Consider the following 25,989-nt stretch of genomic DNA (forward strand, 5'->3'; position numbering starts at 1 on the left):
AAAGGGATTACTTTCTGGAAGCACGTTTATCCAGCACACCTCCACCTCCTATACAGCCAGGAACAAATGGCTGTATACAAGAAGTCCTCATCCCTCTACTACACATAATACCTTGCACTTTACTGACGTGTCTTCAAGTCTTCAAGTGTGTAGGGGTAAGTACAGCTGTACTCCTCCCTTCATCTTTTGACCACACCTCCATACCAACATGGGACCACAGTACACCATATAACACAGGCAACACAGGCTAAAGTGTTCATGCTTGCACCAGTAATGCAAACGAACCGCATAGACTCAGTCCTCACATTCGCTGCAGCGCTGATCCGTCCACGCTGCTCACATCATTTCACCTGCATTTATAGAAGAAGAATGTAAAAAGACAGTGGAACCGTTATCACACTACCTGACTGCAGTTGGTAGCCTGGCTGTCACTCACTGCTGACAGTCTGTGGTCACTAACACCATGACGAGGTTTCACCTTTGACCTTGTGGTATCTGATATGTTATGTGCATCTGCTATGTTATATGTATGTGTGTGTCTTCTCTGTGGATGTTTAGGTAAGAGAGTCAGACAGGATGCATGCTATGTATGTATATAAGGTCAGGGTGCTGCAGGATGACTTCCCAAGAGGAATAGTAACATATAAGGATGTGGTGACTTCCTAAGAGGGGCAATTTCTATACATCCCTCCATATTAGGGCAAGACCTCTTTGGGCCTTGCTACTGAGGGAAACCATATGGTGAGGTAGGCGTCCTAAAGGTATCAAAGATGACATTCAGAGAAGCTCGGGGAAGACGTTAATTTGGCTAGGGGATACTCTGTCTGTAAGAGACAAAGAATTGGGTTACGTCTTTCCAGGCAGCCATGGAGCCTGTTAGACAACTGATCTTTTTGTAATAAACCGGTTTTTATGCAACAAGTCGTTGTCAGCGGACGTTTTCTTTCCATCATCTGCACATCATCGGCATCAGAGAAGACAACAACAACCTCTACTACCACAACCATCACTTCTTCTACTAATGCTCCTCCTCTAGGTAATGCCACCACTGTTTCAAATACTGCTTGTTCCTCTGTATGTATGTACATCAGTGTTCAGTACATCAGTTCAGTTTGTGGCGGACAGAGGGAGGGGTGATGAACATGACCACACCCCCCAATATAAAACTATTAGTGCGTTCATTCAATCAGTGCTGCGAGGTCTGCTACTATTAGGCTGCTACGATCCCCAGTGAATACAGAACATCAGGATCATCATCGGCATTATGACAAGAAGCACAAGCCACATCCCAGGACACCTTTGCATGTAACCTTTGGCTCGGTGCATTGTGGGACGGAGGGCTAAAATCACTTGTTGACTGTGTCACTTTTTGCAGCAGCGGTGGATGGACATGCTGCTCTGCCCCTGTACCGCTCCCACACACCAACCAAAGGAGTGTACTTCCAGCGGGATTAGCGCTCCACACACAAGCACACAGGAGCCTCTCCACCAATCAGCGCCCGGACAGGAGCGCAGCGCTCAGGTGGCCCACAGAGCTGCACGGTGGGACACACACACACACACACTCTCACAAACACACACTCACACTCACACTCTGGCATGTTTTCGCTGGATATCGTCGGAGCTCGTGGACACACAGAAGGGGAATAACAAGATCCGCCTGCACAAGTTCCCAATTTCTGCACAATTTGAGTGAGATCTTCTCCGAATGAACAATCATGGGGGAGTGGACCATTTTAGAGCGTCTCTTGGAGGCGGCTGTCCAGCAGCACTCTACTATGATCGGAAGGTAAGAGTGTGTGTGTGTGGGGGGGGAGAAATCTGCGTCCTCTGTTGTTGTTAGAGGTGTTTTCTAGTGGAGGTCAGCACAGAGCACAGTGTGGACACACTCATCCATTCCTGCAAAGCCCCGTTTGGTGATTCAGAGAAACAGAAGCAGAAGTTTCCCTCTGTGAGGAGAGTGTTCATCTGCATCTCCACCATGAGTCACACTGAAGCTCAGGTGTGTTTCAGCACCGGACAGCTCCCACGCTCCTGCTGCCTGCCGGGATCTGCTTTTCCAGACAAAAGGTTGCCAGAGAGCTTTTCCTGAGGCATGAGTGGCTCACTACTTTTGGGTTACCAGGTTATGAGAAATCTCTGGTCAAACCAGAGGGATTCTTCCAAACCCGGCAGACTTGAACTAATCCGTTTTAAGAACTGATTTATGAAACATGAATGAGGACAGAGATTTCAAAGATTCATGCATACAGTAGACACATATATGCATCCAGTCCTGCCCCACACGCACCACATGAGAAACTTACAAGAAACCAGGTCAACATGCACTGTATTGGTGAGAATTACAGAAGTGCTCTACACAAATAGAGCAAGATGGTTAGAGTTGACATTATGAACATTGTGCAGTGGCATATAGGTTTCCAATTAAACAGTTCTTATCAGAACGACCAGCTCAGCTCAGCTCAGCTCTGTCACTGACAAATGAAGACTGGTAACAGTGGAGCATGTGCTGTGCAGTCAGGGCATTCTGAAAATAACTTACACAGAAAGATACAGTCTGAGTGGATGTAAGTGTAGCTCAGTTAAATCTTTGATATTAACAACAAATAATTGCATTTCCTCAAAATACAGGGCATAGTGCATTTCTTCCTCAACATGATGTATTAAAGTGATCAGAGCCATTCAACACTGATCTTGTTACTTTTCCTTTTCACTTCTTGGATCAGTACACCAGGGGGTTTTGGAGTTGACTTATATGTGCACAGTCTTGTACCTTTGGGTTTTTTTCAGTGAACCTGAATTATTCCAACACAGCTGCTGTTTGTCTGTACTGATGATGCCCATTCCCAAACCCTAACTCTGCCGAACAAACCCCAGCAGCAGAAGGCCACACAAATTCTCACCAAAGTGAATAATTAACTGTTTGAACCGATGTTTTTAGTATAAGAAACTAGAAATTGTGAGAGAATGGAACATTAAAATGACACCTGTACATTTAGACAATCAGAACAGATCCCACTTTAAGTAAAATGGACATTTAAAAGCTAAGTTGGCTTCAATTGAAAACAGAGTTTTACTCTGTTTTCAATTGAAGCTGCTGCTGCTGCTGTGTCTTTTATTGTGTGATATCTTTAGAAACAAATGTTAGATTGCAGGAAAACAGATTTGAAGAAAGCATGAGGTGTAACGGCAGTGACCATGTAGAATGAATATTTATTGTCGAGGCTTCACTCTTGCTTTAGGAAATGCACCACCGTGAACATCACAGTACGCATCACTGTTGGGGAAATGACCCAATCACTGCATAGTAATACAGTTACATGTGCAGCTTGATTTGAATGGAATGTCTTATTGACAATATATTGCTGTCTTGAGGGTAGAATATACATGTGACAGTTCAAACAGTAGCAAACATTCAAACACTTTGGAGGAAAAGTAAATGGAAAACGTAACGGGGCTTGTAATGTATGAGCTACAACAGGCAAAATGGTGGAATCCTCCACTTCACCACATCATCGGTTAAACCTGTTCACATGAAACACGAAACATGAAAGCGGTCTTTCACACACACAACCTCACACCCCCCGAACACCAGCACTATCCATGATCCGTGTACACCATGTTAAGATCCAAACATCACAGTGATGTTAAATGTGAGAACAGATACATGTTGAATCACCCTAAACTAAAGCCTTTAGTCCCACACAACCTATAAAACCTCATTTGTTAACAGCTAAATTATCAGTGGTCGGTTGGTCATGGTATTGTTGTCATAGCAACACCAGCCATCACTATAGTAAGAGAGCCCTATGTGAAAAGCTTCTGCGGCTGGTGTTGGCCATTGATCCAGTCAGTAAAGTCTGACAAAAGCCTGGCAGACATTTTAGTCAATAAAAAGGTCTGCTCCACTGGTCTGGTGTCAGATTATCCAGTATTTAAAGGGAAAAAGAAAAAGATTGCTGTGTCCAGTTTTTCAATCCAATTCAAAAACACAATCATGTTTGTGACAATGTCACTTCACTGTTCAAGAACAGTAACAGTAACAGTAAAGCTAACACCACCCCTGGAAATGTGACTGTATTTCTGTTGCTCATTTTTCCCTCAGGATTCTACTGACTGTGGTGGTGATCTTCCGGATTCTAATCGTTGCGATCGTTGGAGAGACCGTGTACAACGACGAGCAGGCCATGTTCGTGTGCAACACCTTACAGCCAGGCTGCAACCAGGCCTGCTACGACAAGGCTTTCCCAATCTCGCACATCAGGTACTGGGTGTTTCAGATCATCATGGTGTGCTGCCCCAGCCTCTGCTTCATCACGTACTCTGTGCACCAGTCTGCCAAGCAGAAGGAGCGGCGCTACTCCACGGTGTACCTCTCCCTCGATAAAGACCAGGACTCCATGAAGAGAGACGACAGCAAGAAGATCAAGAACACCATCGTGAACGGAGTGCTGCAGAACACAGAAAACTCAAACAAGGAGACAGAGCCCGACTGCCTGGAGGTCCCCAGCTCAGCCATGAGAACTACAAAGTCAAAAATGAGAAGGCAGGAGGGCATCTCAAGGTTCTACATCATCCAGGTGGTGTTCAGAAATGCACTAGAGATAGGCTTTCTGGTGGGTCAATACTTCCTGTATGGATTCAATGTCCCCGCGGTGTACGAGTGTGATCGATACCCTTGCATAAAAGATGTGGAGTGTTATGTTTCCAGGCCAACAGAAAAGACAGTGTTTCTGGTCTTCATGTTTGCAGTCAGTGGCATTTGTGTGGTGCTGAACTTGGCAGAGCTCAACCACCTCGGCTGGAGGAAGATCAAAACTGCTGTGAGAGGAGTGCAGGCCAGGAGGAAGTCCATCTATGAGATCAGGAACAAAGACTTGCCCAGGATGAGTATGCCCAACTTTGGGCGCACTCAGTCCAGTGACTCTGCATATGTGTGACTGCCTGTCACACATACATGAGAGGGCTGCAGGACAGCTGTGTAGAAACAAGTTCTCACCATCCATGTTACAATTAACATATGAGTATTTGGTCTTGGTCTTCTGAATGCTTTGTGAGAAATCAGAGGTTTTATTGAAGGTGAAGAGAGCTGTTCTCTCCACAAGAGGGACCATTCATCATGTGGTATCGAATGTATTTGTCTTTAAAGGAGAAAGGGGGATGGACCGCACATCTGTTTGTTTGATTGTGGACAAGAATTGGTGTTTTCTTTCTATGTAAAGTGCTCATTAAAAGCAAAAGCCGACACACTACATGGACAAATGTATGTGGACATCCCAACATCCCAGCCGAATGTGATGTGACGCCATGGGACTTAACGTTCTGCTCCAACAGCCTCCACTCTTCAGGTTTGGACCTGGCTAATGAGGTGTGCAGTGTTCCACTTCATCATGTTGGATGGGCCCACTGTGGGCAGGACAGTCAAGTTTGTTACGGCAGTCTGGAAAAAGCATTTCTTTATGGAGCTGGATTTGTGCGCAGGGACACTGTTGGGGCCCACATAAGGCAGAGGCACTCTGACTTTTAGTCTCTGGTATGAATGAAGCTCCAAAAATCCTGAATCCTAATTTTCCCATAATGCAACTCAATAGTGTTTGTCTATATGCGAACTATGTGAACTAGGACTGATGGGAGCCATGGGAGAGATTTCTATGTTTATGACTTTCGTGTCATTGTTTGATGGTTAAAATAGTGTGCATTGACAATGTGCATAAAATGTGGGTTTAATTACCTCAAGCATGAGTTTTGGCTGATGTGAGGCATCTGAATTTGTTTGCTTTTTCAGGCACTTCTGTGGTCTCAAGCACCAAGTTGGACAACTGAAACTTACAGTTAGTCATGACTTAGATGTGATTTACAAGTTATGGACTAAAACTGACAGTAACTACATGACATGAGGCATGTGGTGTTCAGCTTCCCCCACCTGGAAAGGGAAAATAACTGCAAGCCACAGACTTGACAAAGCTCCCCCAGACATGACACTGGCATTTTCAGCGGCTGTGTAGACTTTCTTGTAAAAACTAAAGCTCATGTGTACAATAGATGGGGCACTCTTTGAACTGGAACCTAATCGTAGACTGAAAGAACACTGACGTCTACATACTTGTGGCCGTATAGATTTCAGTAGTTTTCTGATGACTGGGTGGACACTAAGTACATTCTTGCACCAATCGGCCCAGTGAAGAAGCCCATCCACTCTGAGCTGTGGCGGTGTTTCAGTGACGCTCCAGCACTTTTACACACAAGCTGGCAGTTAAAAGGGCGCACTTATTCTTTGGACATCACGGCACATTACACATTCTGAGAGTATTTCTTGTTTCAGATATCTGTCTCTTAGGAAGTGAATTGTTTTCGTTGATTGTGTTCGCACCATTGACCTTACTCATAACTCTGCTTTAGCTGAAGAGTGGTGGTGCCTAGAAATCTGCCACCATTTACTTTTTCTGTCACATCCATTCTGCTATTTCTTTCATTGTGATGTTTCTTATTTTCATGTCATCAAGTGCCATAAATGTACATATATTTACAACCCCCCCATGAATATATATGTGTGTGTGTGTGTGTGTGTGTGTGTGTGTGTGTGTGTGTAAAAGGAGAGAGAAAGAGAGAGAGTAACCTTTATATAGAGATATAAGAAAACATGAAATTTCACTGTGGACTATCATGACTTCCTCCTGTGAAGAGCTGTATGAAAGTGGTGTGCTACTGTCATCAATTTGTATCAGTCAATTATTTATTTTAATGTATTACACAAACAACAACTAGCCATGGCATATTCCAGGGTTACTGCTATGATTTTAATCTGGACTGACTTGATCTTAATCAAGTGGAGCGTACATTTGAATTAAAAGTGGAAAACTGCCGATCCGTTCCTGCCACTGGTGCTACTCTTTTCAAGTGTAATCGAACGTATGTCACTGTGAAACAAATATGAAAGTATCATAATAAAATGGAAGCCATATGAGTAACATAGCTGTGGTGTGTGATGTTCAGGTTTGCAGAGAGGTTGACAGCTAAATGAAAAGACCAAAACAGGCAAGGATTGAGTTCATCTTTAAGTATTTTCAGCTTCCTTACCCTGTCTGTGGCTCTCAGCTCCAAGCCCGTTGGTTCCTGCTGAACATGTAAATCCTTAAGACATCTTTAAAAAACTTTCAGTCAGTCTTTAAAAAAGCTGGTCACTGTCATTTTTTTTTCAAACTGGAGACAATAGTGCGTTTGTTTGGGACTATTTTCAGTGGCAGCTTGGGACACATGAGGTGCTGTAGTGAGTACTTGGGGCAGCAAGACCGTGTGTGTGTGAGTCAAAATAAACTACAGTGTGTGTTAACATGTCACCCAGTACAACAGTGTTGCTCATTTATGTGTTTTTAATAGTTTCTGGACAACAATAGAGGTCTACAGTACTTGTTAGTAGTATGAGAAATAAAGTGTGAAAGTAATCCCATGAGTTACATCGTCCTGAAGAGCTCCCAGTGTCAGCCAACGTGCTGAATCACTGTTGCATTGTAGCATCACCCAAGAGAAAAAAAGCTTTTTGTAAAAATGCATTGACCCATCCAGGAAGTACGTAGACATACAGTATGTCATTATGTATATAATGTGTGTGAATGCGTGTGTGCATGTGTGTGTATGTGTGTGTGTGTGTGTGTGTTAGACAGGAGGCAGTGCAGCAGGGGGGTCAGGTGGTGCTGCTGAGATGACTCGGCAAATTTCAGGAGAAAACCTGCAGGACAGAGCCTGACTCATTGTAATGGTATTATTTGCTTTTCTTGAGGCAAACAATGTAGTTTACTTTTATTTTTGTATTGTTTTGACTTTATAATATTCAGTTTTGTATTAAATCTGACCAACTGTATTTTGCTGTTGTTTTATTGCCTTTTCCATTGTTTCTGTTCTCTCATGCCATCTACGTCTTCTTTTCAATTAAGCTCTGTTGCATTTGAAGTATGAAAAGTGCTATACAAATGAAACATTAGTACTAGTACTGCTGACCAATGGACAGAAATAAATCGATGTTCAAAAAAAAGAACATATGTTCTTTTTTCTGACATCAAGTCCCATCTAAATCACCTTAATCTGCAATTACAAAGCAAGAACAAGTATGTATGCAACATGTATGAGGCCGCTGAGGCTTTCCAGTCACGGGACAAAGCTGCATTCTCCACATGTGCAGAGTATTTCTAGAAGATATGGATAAGTTAACAAAGAGTCCACCTTCCCTTGTCCTGCAAGAGTCTGGTGTCTGTCGGCTCAGAACACTCTCTGCCCGTCAGGAGAGACCTTGGGTCCAAGCTGGGTCAGCGTGGCTCTTATCCTGGCTCTCCTCCTTCTCCTCCTGGGGTGTCAGGAGTCCAGAGGACTCGTGGATGCAGTGGGCAGTGATGGTCATAAGGTCCCCTGCTCTTAATCCAAACCCTATGATGCCTATAAGTGTATAGGTGATGTATGTTTCAGCAATAAAGACAAACATACTAACAGACTGAAACATAGTGATTAAGATGTAGCAAAGTTTGAAGGAGCTATGGAACTACACAGTGATCTGGTTTTGCTGCAGAGCCGCTTTAGATGATCGGCTCTGCAGGCAGCTACACTCTGCATGTATATCAAGCATTTCAGCTTAGCATTGACGTGGTGACTGATCAGTGCTGTCAGATTTCGATGAATGGTTTTCCTGGCCAACTTTATACTTTTTTACACAGGCCATGGTGTTCTTGGCTGTCTGTGACTTACTGGGAATAATTGGGCTTCGCTGGTGAGTGGCACTGGCTAACCATGTGCTCTCTATGCTGGAGGTCAAGTGTACTGTGAAGGATGAGGGATGCAAAGTAAAGTAGAGCATATAAGAATGAATGTGAAACAGGCAGCGTGGTGTGTTTTACTGTTTCGGCAGGTAAAGACTGAATTATTGAGATCAGCTCAACCTCCTCCCTAAGAAGTTTTAAAGCTCTATAACAACATCATGCTACCTTTTCTGATTTAGAGAGACCACAGTCATTTTTCAATCTATCTATCTGTAATCTATTCGTAATTTGAAGTGTTCCAGCAAACAACCAATAGTATCATGTTTCTGTTCTCTGCACTTCTAAGTTACAGACTAAATAATGCATGTTCCATATTTTTTTAACTTGAGGATCGCTTACATTTTTGAGAAGTTTTCAAATGAACAGAATAAATCTACACATATTCATAATGACACCTGGCTGTATGTGGTGCTGGGTAGTGCAACGTGCAGCAGCGGTCAGCACTGGTCTGCAGTTTGAACTTTGAACCTTTCTTTTACATGTTTACATGTAGTTTACATGTTTCGCATGTTTTTTTTCTCCGGGCTTCCTCCCACAGTCCAAAGACATGCAGGTTAAGTTCATTGGTGACTCATCGGTGTGAGTGTGAGTGGTTGTCTGTCTCTATGTTTCTCTCTTGAGTGGCGACCAGTCCAGGGTGACCCCGCCTGTCACCCAAAGGTACCTGGGATTGGCCCAGCTCGCCTTGGTCTAACCTTCTGAGCAACACAGGGAATCGAACCCCTGGTCCTGGCAGACCCTGGCTCTAAAGGATGTGCATCCTGTGGTCATCACTTTTACAAACATCCTCATGTTACATGCACACTATCTCAGCTGTATGACTTTAATAGAAATCAAGCAGCTACAGTAGCTTTCAAATATGAACACTGTCTCCCAGGAGGGCTGTGGGAAGCTTTGTAATTAAAATGTCACAGATGAATATGCAGCATGAAGAGTTATCCAAACATAGATACTGTGAGACCTGGCGCTTTCTAACATTTCCCACTGTGACCTTGCTGAACCACAGGACAGGGCTACAATGGTGATAATATGTCCTGCTAAAAATAGCTAGAGTCTTAACACACAGTCAATGTGTGCTCACATCCCCTCCCGTTCTTCACAGCACAGCATCTTCTAAGTACTGAGACAGAAGTGAAGGCTGCAGCCAGATGTAACACTGTGACAAGCTGATGTCAGATCTGTGATCTGACAAGGCTTTTACTTTGAAACATTTGAATAAATAGCAGTTCAGTGAGTATAACAGGCTGACTTTTATTTCTATCCTGCATCAGGAGAAAGGAAAGTTTCCTCTCCTGGGAATATTACATTTCTGTCTTATTCTATGCTCATTTTTTTCTAGGATACTCGTTTTTATATGAATCTATTCCTTTCTGCCCTGTGCTATAGCTATATTGTTCTATCCATATCTATTTAACCTTCATTGTTACCAACTGGCTGCCCCATTAAGTCCTTAAAGACTCTCCAGCTGGTCCAGAACGCTGCTGCTCCTGTTCTGATGAGAACTAAGAGAAGAGACCATATTTCTCCTGTACTGGCTTCTCTTCACTGGCTTCCAGTAAAATCTAGAATAGAGTTTAAAATCCTTCTCCTCACCTACAAGGTTCTTAATGTTCAGGCTCCATCATATCTTAAAGAGCTTATAGTACCGTACTACCCCACTAGAGCACTGTGCTCCCAGAATGCAGGCCTACTGGTGGTTCCTAAAGTCCTCTAAAGTAGTGATGGAGCCAGAGCTTTCAGCTATCAGGCTCCTCTCCTGTGGAACCTCCTTCCAGTTTGGGTTCGGGGGGGCAGACACCCTCTCTACATTTAAGAGTAGACTAAAAACCTTCCTTAGTGATAAAGCCTATAGTTTAGGGCTGGCTCAGGCCTTGGACCAGCCCCTAGTTATGCTGCTGTAGGCTCAGACTGCCGGGGGACTCCCATGATGCACTGGGCTCCTCTCTCCTCCTCTTCCTCTCCATCCTGATGCTTCATGTCTCTTTAATGCCTGTTACTAACTTGGTATCTTCCCCGGAGCCTTTCTGTGCTTCTCTCATCTCTCTGGTTCCTGTGGATCCTGGTCCTGGTTCTCCTGCTGTGGTTCTCTGGTTCCCGTGGATCCTGGTCCTGGTCCTCCTGCTGTGGTACTCTGGCTTCATGAATCACTGCTGAGGATCATCAGCCACCGACACTTTTTACAGATATTAGTCCTGTTATTATTATTCAGATATGAACTATAGTCATGTTTTTCAATGTTACCATATTGATCATTATTAGTCACATTCCTATTGTCAGTGCTATAGTTACTGTTACTATTTTGGTTGCTGTTTGTTTTCTCTAGACCTGCTCTTTGTGGAAAGTGTCTTGAGATAGTGCTCTTATGAATTGGTGCTATAAAAATAAAGATTGATTGGTTGATTGACTCAGCTTTAATCCTCATGCTGAACTAAGTGTATGAAATCATCTCTTGGCTGACTGTATGGGGTTTTCTTTACACTAAATTCTATGAAAACAGCTTAGCCATTAAATGCAACAGCAGGTTACTTAGTGACTAAAAGCTCACAGAGATTTGAAATCCACAAAAACAATGATGATGCAGGAAGTCTTTTGAATGATAGAAAACATTTGATCACTTTCATCTTATAGTGAGAAACTTTTCATTGTAATGAGATTAAGGATCTCATTACAATCACACCATAACAAGTCATTTTTCATGTTATCATAGCAAATTCTTTTGTTATTACTTTTTTACATTTGGTGTCTTTGTTTGAATCTGGCTGCTGCCATGCTGTTATAACAAGAAACACGGTGTCCACCACTGAGTGAAGAGACACTGCAGCCCATTACCATCATTTGACAAACGTATGTATTTATTTAGTTTCCATTCTTCTCTTATTATTACTAGCTGTTTATAGTTATAATTCAATGTATGTATTAATAATGATTAACTATACTTTCCATCACTACCTCTTGAAAGCATGAACAATATGCAGAAGCACAGATTCAGAAATCTTATATAGAAATAGTTTTAGACAAGGACAAAGTGAGACAATGGAGATCATGAGAGTTTGCACAGGCAGTTGTGTGGTTTGGAAAACTAACAGCATCTATGAGGATAATGAGGGAGCTAGTGAAAGAAAAAGCCTGAGGCAGGCAAGGCAAAGAGGAAAAGGGGCACGTAGGTAATGAGTGGTTGAGACCCACACCAGATCCTCCATCCTATCCAGGCAACAAAAACCCAATCAGGGCAGGACAGGTTCCTACTATACAAAGAGAGGATAGGGAGGGAGGAGGTGTTGCTTATGATGGAGGAATGGAGATGGCACCTATCAGTGAAGGTAAAGATAGAAAAAGAGGCACCAGCTAAGGGTAGGAAGCGGAAATGTGACAACATTACATCTTGACCATTACTACTAATACAGTGTATTACATATTACATGACTATGAACACGGAGAACAGAAATCATCCAGTGCATTTTACCTGTAGCCCACTCATTCAGTTCTAATTTGGTTTAAGTATAGGATTGTCATGAAATACCCCTTTACATCTGTAATGTAATTTGCAAGATGGAGACCAACGAAATGTAAAAATGTAAAATGTAAAAGATCAATGGTAGCTGAAGCCAAACAAACATGACTTCCAACAGATAACCCACAGATGTGTACGCCTCTACTAAAACCTACGACTCTTCATTTGCAGAACAAATGCTTCTTGATGCCAAGCCAGCTGTGCCACAAGTGTGACAGTGTGTCTAAGACCAGACCTACAGGAGCAGGTGAATGGGTGAATGATGGGCACAGCGTTTAGAGTGCAGCACAGTGCAAATGAAACATACAGTAGACTCCAGTTGCCCTACAAGAGGCAGTACAGCCAATACAAGGCATTAAGCGAACAGCTGAAGAAATTATTTACTTTATTATCATCAATATATCGCTGATTTATTGATCTGCAGTCCCACAAAAGAGCAAAGTGAAAAGGACTCAGTGGCTGCCTTGCATGCTCTGGAAAATGGGGGTTATAAGATTAGTTTTGTTTACAGTAAAGTCGCAGTTGTGCCAGTTAGAAGTTGAGTACGTAGGAAGAAAAATGTGTGGGGGTATTGATTGCAGCCTCACAAGTGGAGGGTGTAGCAAAAGCAGCAAAATATGAACAGCGGGGCCAGTGCTCTCTTTCCTGGGGATGGCAGGGCACATCTGACCATGGATCTGCTATTGTGCTCTCAACAGTGCGCCACTTTGAGCAGACTTGACATGAGGGTGTGCTTGTCAGAGGGGGGGTTGGGTCCTGTCCAGGGTCATTGGGCCTGGCCTGTCATTCAGAGCCTTAACCAAAGTGCAGCGTCGCCTTGGCCACCCTCTGTCCAACTCTCCTCTGTGTTCTGGAGGGAGGCTCAGTGTCTCCTCCACAAGCTGTGCTTTTCTTGATGGTTAGTTTTTTTCTATGCTCATTGGCATACCATGTATGCTACTTTTAAGTTTGTTAGTGTCCACTGGCAAAAGCTATTTCTGATGTTTGATAGGAGACAGCAATCTGTGCTTGTTTGAGTCATCTTGGCTTTGATCACTTTGGCGCCTCAGCTGTTCTCCGTGGTGCTGATCAAAGCCTGGTTTACAGGGTGAGCCTCTCCATGGTGACACAGCAGTTGTGTTGCAACTGTTTTTGCAACTGTCTGGATTGGTTTTGTGTCCGTGTGTGCGGGGGGGGGGCAAAGAAAAAATATTTGCACCGATCACAATCATGTTACACTGCTGGGTTAATTCAAAAGTGACCACAACTATAATGTCAGGAAAACTGTGTGTCCAACTACAGTGAGGAGAGAGAGATGCTGAGTCAGCGTTCCCTGGAGGAAAAAAGGTTAAAGAAGTCTCTTTCTCTCGTTAACACATTGTGCCATGCACTGTCTGACAATACAAACATACCAGTGAACACGAGTCTCTGAATTCTTTTTTGTTACAGGATGTTGTTTTAGAATCACATGTGAAATAAAGCATGAGAGCAGAGCAGAGCAGTGTGGCAGCGTCAGACTCTCTGCAGACTGGTATCTAATATCCACTTAGAAACACCAGACAGAGCACAAACATGTCTCCACTCAAAGCAATTGCAGTGTTCTCCTCTACCTGTCCGTTCCTATATCAAGAGCAAAGAGTCACTGCTCCTCTCCACTGGAGGAGATGAAGGCTTTAAAGTGAGCCATCACTACACAACCATACACAAAATAAAAATAGATTTTGACTTCCTTTGTTGAGCAGGAAATTACTGCTCAGCCCAGTTTGCTGCTGTTACAGATTTCTTTTTGCAACACAAACAAGGTACTGATGGCTTTGCTATCTTTAGAGCCGTGCTTATTGTGGGTCTAATTTTGTCCTGGCAGTGATGCTAGGGGAAATTTCAATTATTCAGCCTACTCTTTTTGTGCATTATCAAACCTCACAATAAAATGAAAAATATCATTATGAATTCTACGTCATCACATCCATTTTCCTTTGGATTATGGGTCATTTTCCAGACAAAGGTTGGTGAAGTTTGCATCCTAAGCAGACTCTCTGGAAGCCTGCAGAAAGTCCGCCTGAGGCCCCATGTCAACTTGATGAGTTGTAGATTTGGACGTACTTAGTTACAGACTCCCCCAGGATCACAAGTGTCTGTCAACAGCAAAGGCAGAAGCAGCCAGCCACAAAAAGTCTTAGGAAGGAGGTCAGGCTAATAGTTGCTAATGATATGGCTACGTAATACCAGACAAGTCAGTAACCAGAAAAACAGACTGATATCACTGTCACACACGTCACTGCTTACCCCAGTTTAGCATGAAGAGTGGAAGCAGGGCCACACAGCTACCTGTCTCATGTCAAAAATACACCAACCATCACTGAACTGTTGCATCTCATTTGTGTAAACCGTTGGAGTTGGAGTTGCTTGATGTAAAACAGTGGATCTGCCCTGCCTGTGCTGTGACTATGGTTCAGGCTGCCAGATACACTTTGTTTTTGTATAGATTTCTGATGATTAGACCTAAACGTGCTGCACACACTGACTGCTCCATCACCTCACTCCTCTTAAGCTAAGCTACCCATGTCCTGACTCCTGCTGTGTTTAACACACAGATACGAGGCTTCTAACCATTTTCTCATCTCACTCTTGGAGATTTGGGGTATTTCCCATTAATCATTAATCCTGACAGAGCTAATGCAAGCCCCTGAGAACACATTAAACAAAGCAGAGAACTTCTTCAGGTTGAGCACTGTCACGTATGATGACAGTGTATTGATTATGGTCTGAGCACAGAGCTGATGTTATTAAACCACAGAGAGGCTGCGGCAGAACATAAAGAGTGGACTGACACTGATGGACAGGGACAGACGGCATGAACAGTAACACCCTGCATCACCTCAGTCACTTGGCATCATCATGACATCCTCACTGCCAAATTCTTTGACAAGACTAAATGCAAAGACTGGCCGAAATAAATCACGACCCAGAGTAAGCCGTCTTTGAAGCTCTTCCAGAGAAGTCCGTGGGAAACTGTCAAATAAGAAATAAGAAATCAACACTTTCATTTCAGACATATGAATCATGGTGCTGTGGGATTAATCATCGTCAACATCAGAGTCATCATCCATAGCCAGGTCTTGGTAGATCTGGAACTTGTTGCTGTGAACATTGTTTTAGAACTTGGATTCCTCCCTCCACAGACTTACAGGCAATTCGAGCCCATAAGGGGACACATCTCAGCGCATGACAGGTGAAACTAAAACACATGGACTTCACCGATGTGGGAGGCTTCACACGCAATAGTCATCTTCTGCCCTGATGGGTCTCTCAGTCAGAACAATGATGCCATGAAGTAGCACGGGATCATGCAAGTTATTGTCTTTACTGACACAAGCAGCACTGCCATTTTATTTCAGCTTAGGATCCCTTAAATGTTCATTGTTCAGGAGGTTTTTACCAGGAGCCAAATCCTCCACAGAGGTGTCCTCTATGAAGCAAAACCACACTGTAATTAAAACAGATAACAAGGGTTTAGCACGAGGGGGTGTCCTTCTCTCCAAAACAAACTGGGTGCAGGTTTGTTTCCACTTAAAAGATATGTTAGTTAGAAACAAGACATGATGTGTCATGTCTGGAAATGTTTGAATGTTAGCCACACAGAAAACTCTGGTAATGTAGCTTTTCATTTTTATTTTAGCGTGTGATGAAACGGGCCATGTTAAAATGCTATTCTCTCACAGTTAGTAGTCCCAGCATGGCTCCGTTTAGCCATGTTTCCAAAAACATTGTGCGGCTTCTGTGTTTCATTGTTTTCTCCCTCTCTCTCAGCAGAATCCGGATTGAGTGCTGTCATCTTTAAAAAGCTTTAGAATTTGCATTTCTCCGTATTTACAATGTCTGAACAAAAAGATTTTTCACGTGGAAGGCATCCGCTTTACTTGTCTAACTTTAACTTTGTGAATTTTGTCCCCACTGCTTCAGCTATTTTTCCCTGCTAAAATCTCTAAGCTGCTGAATGGTACATTAAATTCAATGTCAAGATATCATTCCCTGCTTCATCTGGTAAATGGTCCTCATTCATTCATAGTATGTGCAGTTTCAATACATTCAGTACACATTCTATGTATAAAGGAGCTGATCACGTGGTTTGTCTGCATTACAGACACTGTTTACGATTCAAGGGTTTCAACTCTCCAGAGAATGAAATAATTAATTGGCTATCCCTTTTCCCAAGGTGAATGTAATGTGAATTTAATTCTGTCAGTAAATACTGATCATTTCTGATGGTCCAAAGTGAGTGCAGTCGCTCCACTTTATCTGATGTACTAGTGAATTTTAAATGTCCAGTGCACTTTAAGGCATTTATGCTATATGATGTTGATATTGTTGTCTACACAGCTGCTTTTTTGATTCTTGCCACAGTACTTTCAAATGCAGCACTCACCATGCTGCTACCATCCTCATCTTCATTTTCTGTATTGATGTCCTACACTGCAAAGGACTGCTTCATTAGTCGTTTCTTTTTTTAAAGATCTTTCTTGTTGCTTTTTATGCCTTTGTTTGACAGCAATAGTGGAGAGAGACGGGAAATGTGGGGAAACAGAGCAGTGGAATGACATGCAGCAAACAGTCCAGCCAGCCGTACATCAAACCGAGGGCGAGCTGCTCAGGGCTTTTGCTCCCATGCGGTATGCACCCGCACCGCTCAGCTAACAGGCCACCTGGCTGACTACCCTATTCTTTTTTCAAGAGCTTTAGAAAATAAATTTGATGTGTCTGTTGCTGCCAAGGCCCCACTTGTGTGGACTCCTCACATTGACTCATTACCCAGGGGACATTTTTGCAGAGATTGATAGCTGATTTCCAGGGTCCCTGTCAGTGTGAAGGCTTGATGAGACTTGTGCAATCAGTAACAAAACAGCCAGTGACAAAGCAGGGAGGGGGGGATTTATTCAGGCACTATAACTCCTGTCAGTAGGCTACTGCTCTGATCCTTTACTGAACACATCAGGAGCTGATTTTGTCTGTTTAACAACCACACTGGTACATCTGCAGTCTACGGGTGCTGTGTACATCGACCAAACGGTCTCAGGACAATGAAGTGCTGCTGTCATTACCCAGCTCCACTAATCCTTCCACGTTGTTCTAATCTCATACATGGCAGGTTGAGAGTTTAAGGAATTAATGTTAAACATAGGAAGCAGGTGGCGAGGAGAATACAGAATCAGAACCACAGAGTCTCCGCCCCCTCATTGTGTTCACTTTTTATTAGATGTATTAAATCAATTAATCAAAGCAATTAGTCTATGCCTGAGTATCAGCACAAGAGTTCAGTCCACTCAGTACATTTTCTTTTACTCGTTTTGTTTTTTCATCAATCAATCAGTCTGTTTCATCCCAAACAGTTCAATCTCAATCCAGTTTATGATAAGAAAAACAAAGATAACTCCACTCCAGATTTGTCTGCTGATCCCCACAAAACAAATCAAACATTTAACACAAAGTTTAGAAAACAGCATCTGTATACACGGTTCAATACCAGTAATTCTTTACAATGAGTACTGCCGGTACTGTCGTCCAGGACTCAGTCAATCAGCTGTCAGTCAGGGTTACAGCGTTGGTCTCAGCCCTGGCAAGTCCGGACACCAGCAGCTCCTGGAGAACTCCACAGGGAAATACCCAGTGGTTTATTCCTCCTGAGACAGACTCCAGAGACGAGGCTTTTCCACCACCATTTGGCCACAGTAACACAGACTGAAATGCGATCTAACAGCAAGGGGGAAAATGCTCTTTCCTTCACTGAACAACCAGTTACCAGTAACTCTGAGACACTGGCTCATAGGTTTGCTTCAAACTGTGCAGAGATTTTAGTCCTACTCCTTCCAAATAGCCTTGGTGGAGGTAGGAAGCTCTTTGGATGGTCCTGAGGAGGCACACATGACTGACATGACACGATTCCACAGTGAAAGTCAATTCCTGAAGTCTGCATGCCCACCTGATGAGGTCAGTGTTAGGTTCAGTGGTTTTAAACACCCACAGAAGAGAGGCACGGTTGGTTGGACCAGTGAAAAGCCATCCTTCCATGTAATTCCACCACTTGTCAAGCTTTCCAACTCTGCAGCAGCATGAGTCCTCAAAGCTGGACTTGCTAGGCTGTGTCTAGCAAAAGCAAGGACTTTCTCAGTTCAAAGACCTGACTCAGATAAAACTGAAGTTATTCTGCTCGGCCCTAAACACCTTAGAGACACATTTTCTACCAACATAACTACTCTGGATGGTATTACTCTGGCCTCCAGCTCCACTGGGAGGAATCTGGGAGTCTTATTTGATCAGGATTTGTCCACATTAAACAGATTTCCAGATCTGCCTTTTTCCATCTACGTAATATTGCTAAAATCAGGCCCATCTTGTCTATGAATGATGCAGAAAAATTAGTCCACACATTTGTCACTTCTAGGTTGGACTATTGTAACTCCTTATTATCAGGCTGCCCCAATAAGTCCTTAAAGACTCTCCAGCTGGTCCAGAACGCTGCTGCTCCTGTTCTGATGAGAACTAAGAGAAGAGATCATGTTTCTCCTGTACTGGCTTCTCTTTATTGGCTTCTAGTAAAATCTAGAATAGAGTTTAAAATCCTTCTCCTCACCTACAAGGTTCTTAATGTTCAGGCTCCATCATATCTTAAAGAGCTTATAGTACCGTACTACCCCACTAGAGCACTGTGCTCCCAGAATGCAGGTCTACTGGTGGTTCCTAAAGTCCTCTAAAGTAGTGATGGAGCCAGAGCTTTCAGCTATCAGGCTCCTCTCCTGTGGAATCTCCTTCCAGTTTGGGTTCGGGGGGCAGACACCCTCTCTACATTTAAGAGTAGACTAAAAACCTTCCTTAGTGATAAAGCCTATAGTTCAGGGCTGGATCAGGCCTTGGACCAGCCCCTAGTTATGCTGCTGTGGGCTCAGACTGCCGGGGGACTCCCATGATGCACTGGGCTCCTCTCTCCTCCTCTTCCTCTCCATCCTGATGCTTCATGTCTCTTTAATGTCTGTTACTAACTTGGTATCTTCCCCGGAGCCTTTCTGTGCTTCTCTCATCTCTCTGGTTCCTGTGGATCCTGGTCCTGGTCCTCCTGCTATGGTTCTCTGGTTCCTGTGGATCCTGGTCCTGGTCCTCCTGCTATGGTTCTCAGGTTCCTGTGGATCCTGGTCCTGGTTCTCCTGCTGTGGTTCTCAGATTCCTGTGGATCCTGGTCCTGGTTCTCCTGCTGTGGTTCTCTGCTTCATGAATCACTGCTGCAGATCGTCAGCCACTCATCATGTTTTTCAATGCTACCATATTGCTAATTTATGAGTCACACTCTTATTGTCAGTGCTGTAGCTGTTGTTAGTATGTTGGTTCTGTTCCAGGTTTCTTCCTGTTAAAGGGGAGTTCTTCCTCCACTGTTTCCTAATATAATCTCTGATGCTGCTCATGTGGGGATTCTTGAATCCTTAATGTTGAATTCCTGAATCGTTGGGTCTCTCTCTAATTAAAGAGTTTGGTCTAGACCTGCTCTTTATGGAAAGAGTCTTGAGATAACACTGTTATGAATTGGCGCTCTATAAATAAAGATTGATTGATTGATTGATATTTTGGACCAGGCATTGATATAGACCACCTATTGAGGTTGACATAGGACCAGTGGGTTTACCTCATGTGGCTTAAGTGTCTCAAAAGCAGCTTGACAAGCAGCTGATGAGACGAACCTTGCTCCCTTTTTCTTGAAGGCATTCAGTGACTCCACAATCTACGAGAAGTTTGGAACAAACCGATGAGCCCACCCTGCCATGCCAAGAAACCTCAGTAAGGCCTTTAGATTGGTGGGAACAGGGACGTTTCCCACAGCCTCTTGTCCAGATTAACATGAACAGTAACAGAATGTCCTAAAATCTTCAGAGATGTCCTGAACAGATTACTTTTCTTAATGTTCACAGAGAGACCAGCATGTTGGAGATTGGGTGGCAGCTTAGGAAAACGGATTTTGATTGGCTGTCAGTGTTTGTATTGTTCATCAAATCACTCTGACAGTGATCTTCATGATGTGTGTTTGTTTGCAACTGTTGTTGTCCACATCTACTGAGAAGTCTAAATTTGTATATTTAATGTTACAGTTCTCTTGTTTTGCGTGGCCTTAGTTTGTCTTACAAAGTTACTTTATCACTGTAAGTCAAGATTCATCTTTGGAGTGCTGCTGTGGATCAGGAAGACCTGAATGTTTTTTACCTTCAGTTTAGTTGGCAGTAGTGTACAGTATTTGCATCTCTACTAAAATTCGATCAAGCTCCTGTTGAATGTGTTTTTGATTAAAATCATCTGAATCATGTGGATTCTTTCTTGCAGAGAGATTTTGAGTTTGTATTGGTGTCCTCTGTCAGGACCATGGTTTGGTGGGGCATCACTTTGAGCCACCTAGAGACTAGCCACATGCACACACACACACACACACACACGCGCACGCGCCTCAAGACAAACAAAGAGTGAGCAGTGTCTGTATCTGTTGTGTTCTATCTGTGCAGCTTTGTCCTCATCTCAGGGTCACACTGCGTGACATCACAAACCGTCCTGCTGACGCACTGCTTTGAAGGTCACTTCTTGATGAGACGGACTGTCACAATGTGAAATATCTGCTGTGACATCCCAAGGTGCAATGTGCTGACACCTGGAAGTGCCCACTGGAACATTACCCAGGATGCTCTGGGCCAGCAGTGGGACCGTCATGTAGTCGTTAAGGAGAAAGGATGGTTCACATGTTCAAATCCTCAGCCCCCCCCCCCTGCACCAGCAGAGTCCAGTCAGGCCCCAGAGCTGTCAGTCACCTGTGTGTGTGTGCTGACAGCAGCACTGCTGTCCCGGTCTGCTGAGGATAAGTCACTCTGGCCGGCTAGGAGAGGCTTCCTGTGCCCCAGTAGATGGGGCAAGATTAGTGGGTCAGGCAGCAAAGTTCGGGCTTAACCCTTGTTTAAATCTCAGAAAGATGGTTCACTTTAACCACAATAAAATCATAAGAGTATTTCAGTGAAGGAGCAAACTCCTTAATATCAAAACCTCTCTACGCAGATGATTGGCTCCAGATGGGGAGATCGAGATATCCAGACGAGTTGTCTGCTGTAGATTTTGTTAAAGAATAGAACACAGAGAGGTCGAAGTGGCCAGTAAACGAATCAGGAGGCTTCACATTTCCCCTTCTCCAAGTCAAAGCCAGCTCTCATAGGAACATGATGCCTCTGGTGACAAAAACATCCAATGACATTGATCGACATCACTTTAAATGCTCCAGTGTAGACAAAAAGTTCATTTTCCATCAAGAATTTCAAATAAAATAAGAAGAGACACAAAGCAGCTAAGCTGGTAAAAAGCTTTGAGGAATATGGCAGCATCATACAGAGTAGGACGTACAAAGCAGATAATTAATACAAAACAATGTTAGGCAGGAGGCTTAAATGTCCCATGGTAATGAAGAGATTAGCTGCAATAGTATACAGATGGACTCATACACACACTCAGAGTGCACATATTGAAAATAAATTCAAGAATATTAAGAGTCTTTGGTGATGAGACCCTCTCATGATGTCATCTTAAGGTGGTATATAGTGATGCCCTAGGGACACCTGTTCCCTGAATATGGTGAGGACCAGAGGCCAGTGGGGTGGGGGAGGGTTGCTCTGATTTGACTGATGACAACTGACAGCAGCAGAGAGAGGAACAGTTTTAAACTTTGAATCAACAAGATGATTGGCTCTCAGGGGTCATGGCAAAATATGATCAACTGAACGAGTGAACTCCTTCAGTCAAGCCGTCCTTTATGCTTTAGAACTGTGTTATATTAGTTTTCCTCACCTGTAAGAAATTGGGACCCCTAATTGGAATAACCTTGTTATACGTTCATTCCCCACAAACCAAAATCCCCATCATTTGGCCACGAACACAATGTCATCAACACCAATGTAAATGAACTAAAAAATGATAAAGACTTTTTTAACATTGCTATTCATGTGTTTTTATGAATCCTGATCACTTTCATGATTGCCAATCCTTTTGCTATTTTTGAGCTGCAGTGAAAAAAAGATGATGGAAAATGGTTCATCATGTTCTGTTAACTGACAAATGTCTGATTTCGATGATTAACAGCCTAAAACTCGTTTTTTTTGGAATTCCTCCTTAACAGGCTTTGTCCTCATTACATCTGGCTTTGTCCCTCGATGGAGAGACCATTAGGCATATTTGAGATTGCTGTTATTCAAAGCAGAGACTATGATTGTGTCTGGCCTCTTTAATCATCCGGCAGCACAGCAGCACGTGTGGATTATGGGATTTGCAGCTGCCTCTGTCTCATTGTTTTTCAGGTGAAGTAGGCCAGTGGTTTAGGACACAGGGACTAAAGCCGGCCTGGCTGCCGCAGCCCTGACTGAACTCACCAGAATCCACTGCAAAAAAAATATATATTTTACCACTCAGTCCTTATTCAAACTTTGGAATAGTCAGTGGCCTTTAAATTTAGATCAGTGTCTTCTCTCTTTGGCGGTTTGTGCGTTGTGTAACAAAAATCCAAAATCCATTAGAGGAATCAGAAAGACGTTAATGCTTTATGCTATCTTTGACTGAAGTATGACATCATACCAGTGACCACAAAGACAGAGACAAAAATGTCAGTGATGTCTGCGGTGATATTTGTCAGAATACTTGAATAAAACATTTTCTAGATTCAAGCATGAAGATCTGTTTTATTGTCTTAGTCAAGATTGTAATCTCAGCAACCAACAGATGGATAAAAGAGGTGGAAGAGGAAAACAAGGAGTGGCGTACCAGCAGGTCCCCAAGACAATTCAATCACCAGCAGTGACTTTGTCCACAGTTCCACTTATTCCTGCCTAAACCTTAGTTCTAACCAAAGGTCCTCATTTCCAGTGACTAAACAGTTAATGCTGTCAATCCAAAAGACGACAAAGTTGAGAAAACTTCATCTGAAGCAGTTTTCTTCCCTCAACAGTCATCACAAACTGAAGAGACTGAAAGTAGGCCTGTCTCTCTTTTTTCCAAATTCTCTTTTTGCCCTTCAACCATCTGAAGTCTTACAGTTATGACATTTAACTAGCTAGCTGAAAAGGATCTTGAAGATGAAGAGCACAGAGCAATAAAGAGCTGGGGAAGAATGCAGAGATCACCACGGTTCTCTTAGACACTGAATACTAGCATCAGAAAACATTTGAACAAAGCCACACACAGGACACACCATGTGAATTTAAATCTGAAATTGACAATCTATTGAAAGTTGCAATTGGATCAAGCAAACCTCCCCCTAACCCTAACCCCATTATCTATACCTTCCTAAATTCAAAAACATCCTACAAACCGCCTCCCAGACCAGCAGAGATTTACCTTCCTACCTTGGAGACTTAGTTGACTCTATTTAGTTGTTTGAGTGAATGTACTCAGAACAGAGCTGCTTTCCCTTCATAGTGAAAACGTATGTGCTTTGAACTCTGTTGCCGTTTATCTATCCAAGAGAGAAACAACACGAAGTCCTCCTAATGCATTCCGACTAGAACTGCTGCGCCTCGTTCTGAGTCACAACTAAATGCAGCATGAATCCAACCAGTACCTCCAACAGGCCGGGACTGCAGTGGGTTCAGTAACAGTGCCTTCTGTGGCTGGACTGGTTGTGGGAAAATGGAAAAAAAATCTTATACATGACCCTGATAACAACCCACATCACTCAGTGATAAAACTATGAAAATGGTACATTGATGACAATTTGTCATCAAAAGGGATGAAGGATGAAGGATGGGGGGAACTGATGAACTTGGTGTCATATAAACAATAGCTCAGGTTTTCTGGAATCCTGTGAACAAAGTGCAATCTGCACCTTGGATTATGCAAGTGAAAAAACATTATGATGAAGTCAATCATGATTCTCCCTCTTCATTAAAGTTCATTCATTCAGTGGAATTGAGGAAGCCATAATGCCTGCTGAGAAATGAGAAATGTTTTGGATATCCACACTGAATATGATGACACCAAAAGGACCTAATGGTGACTTTAAGTTAGGACTTAGTGCAGCAGATGAAAGACACTCTATTCTTACTTCTCCTTGAAATCAGAAGACGTCCAGCATTGCCATCAGCTCAGAACCAGCAGAAACCAGTGGGACCAGGTAACCACCTACTGTCCACAGAAGTCTGGCCACAAGTGTCTACATGGAAGAAGTGCAGCCAAAAAGCCAAACCTCTGATGTGGAAACATGGCCAAGAGACTCAGCTATGTATGGAAACATGGCCAAGAGACTCAACTATGTATGAAAACAGGAACTGGGGAGCAGCAAAATGGCAGGAGGTGCTCTGGACCGATGAGTCAAACTTTTGCACAGTACTGGATATAATCATTTTCCTTTGTACTGTGAGCCAGAAATTTTCTATGAGCTACCTTTCCATTTTTTTGAACTAAAGTAACAGTTTAACATTTTGGAAAAATTCACTTTATTTCTGAGACTGGGATGACACAGAGGAGTCACATTTCCTCGGCTCTGTTGCTGAAAAAGGTTTCCACACACTTAGAACCATGCAGTGAATCACTTTGATAGCTAGGCTTTCATCAGACCTTCATCAGAGCACACATGATGTATGTTCCAGCACCTTAGCGGTGGTGGTTATCCTACATTGGCTTCACTCGGTTGTTGAAAATCAGAGCCCCCCAGGGCCGTGTGCTCTGCCCCCTTCCTTTAACACTGTTGTGAACTTTGGCGTTAGTAGTTTAATTTAAAAAAATGACACATTCTGACTGATTTGTGTATATATCTATATTTCTGTTTGTGTACCGTTCTTTCGTCTGGTCTTTTTCTCCTCTCTCTTTTTCTTTTTCTCCCATCTCCTCCTTCTCTTTCTTCTCCTTTTCCTTTTCACTTGCAGCGTGCAATGCATCTCAGGCACAGAAAGTTACTGCAAAAGTCCTGGAATTATTTCTTAATAAGAGCAGGGACCCCGTGAGAAACTGTGGAGTTGTCTAGTTTCTGTCGTCCTGTTGGCAGGGGGATGTTGTGATGAATGTTAGTGCTCTCATGGCCTCGGGCTCTGGCTCTGCAGGTGGAGACGGGCCTGGCACAGACGAGCACTCAGGTTTTACTGTCCCCTCCTGATGTCTTGGCAGGGTAAACTGCCGCTGACCTAAAACCACAGAGCTAAGCACTGCCCCCTGCTGTCTGCCCACGAAAACATACACACTGTATTTTGTGCGTGTGTGTGTGTGCGCTCGCTGTATCTTCACATGTGGTTGGTCTATTTTTGGTAGCAGTAGAAGCTTGGAAAAATTGCCTCCATCACAAAGCAGGCTGGTGTTATTCTTCATCCAATGCCTGTGGTTCACAATCTGAGTCCTGTGTATGGCTAGGTTCAGGCTACAGGAGCACTTCAGTTAAAGGTCCTACGCACGATATCAAGAACATTAAAGGCTAAAACCCACCAGCATCTGCATCGCATTCTGGCTGCCGGAGCTGTTCGCACCCACTCTGGTCAATGCTTTATTTAAATTTAAATCCACCAGAAGCGCCGCGTCTTAGAAGCATCTTAGAAGCACGACACTAAAGTTAAGGCTAAAACCAAGTGCGCGCTAAAGTAAAGTACGCGCCATTTCTATTTCTGACGCTGCACGTGGCCCTACCACATCAACCGGCTCACATCAATATCA

General features: G+C 43.3%; 1 protein-coding gene across 1 annotated transcript; it reads left to right on the forward strand.

The window, feature by feature from the left end:
- The first annotated feature begins 1,718 nt into the window (after positions 1 to 1,718).
- Positions 1,719 to 4,940, forward strand: gjd2b (gap junction protein delta 2b). Its single transcript, XM_070849650.1, has 2 exons — positions 1,719 to 1,789; positions 4,106 to 4,940. Exons 1-2 carry the CDS (start codon positions 1,719 to 1,721, stop codon positions 4,938 to 4,940), a joined length of 906 nt encoding a protein of 301 aa, XP_070705751.1.
- The last annotated feature ends 21,049 nt before the right edge of the window (positions 4,941 to 25,989 follow it).

Source organism: Pempheris klunzingeri, chromosome 18 (assembly GCF_042242105.1).
Source record: "Pempheris klunzingeri isolate RE-2024b chromosome 18, fPemKlu1.hap1, whole genome shotgun sequence".
Classification (NCBI taxonomy): Eukaryota; Metazoa; Chordata; class Actinopteri; order Acropomatiformes; family Pempheridae; genus Pempheris; species Pempheris klunzingeri.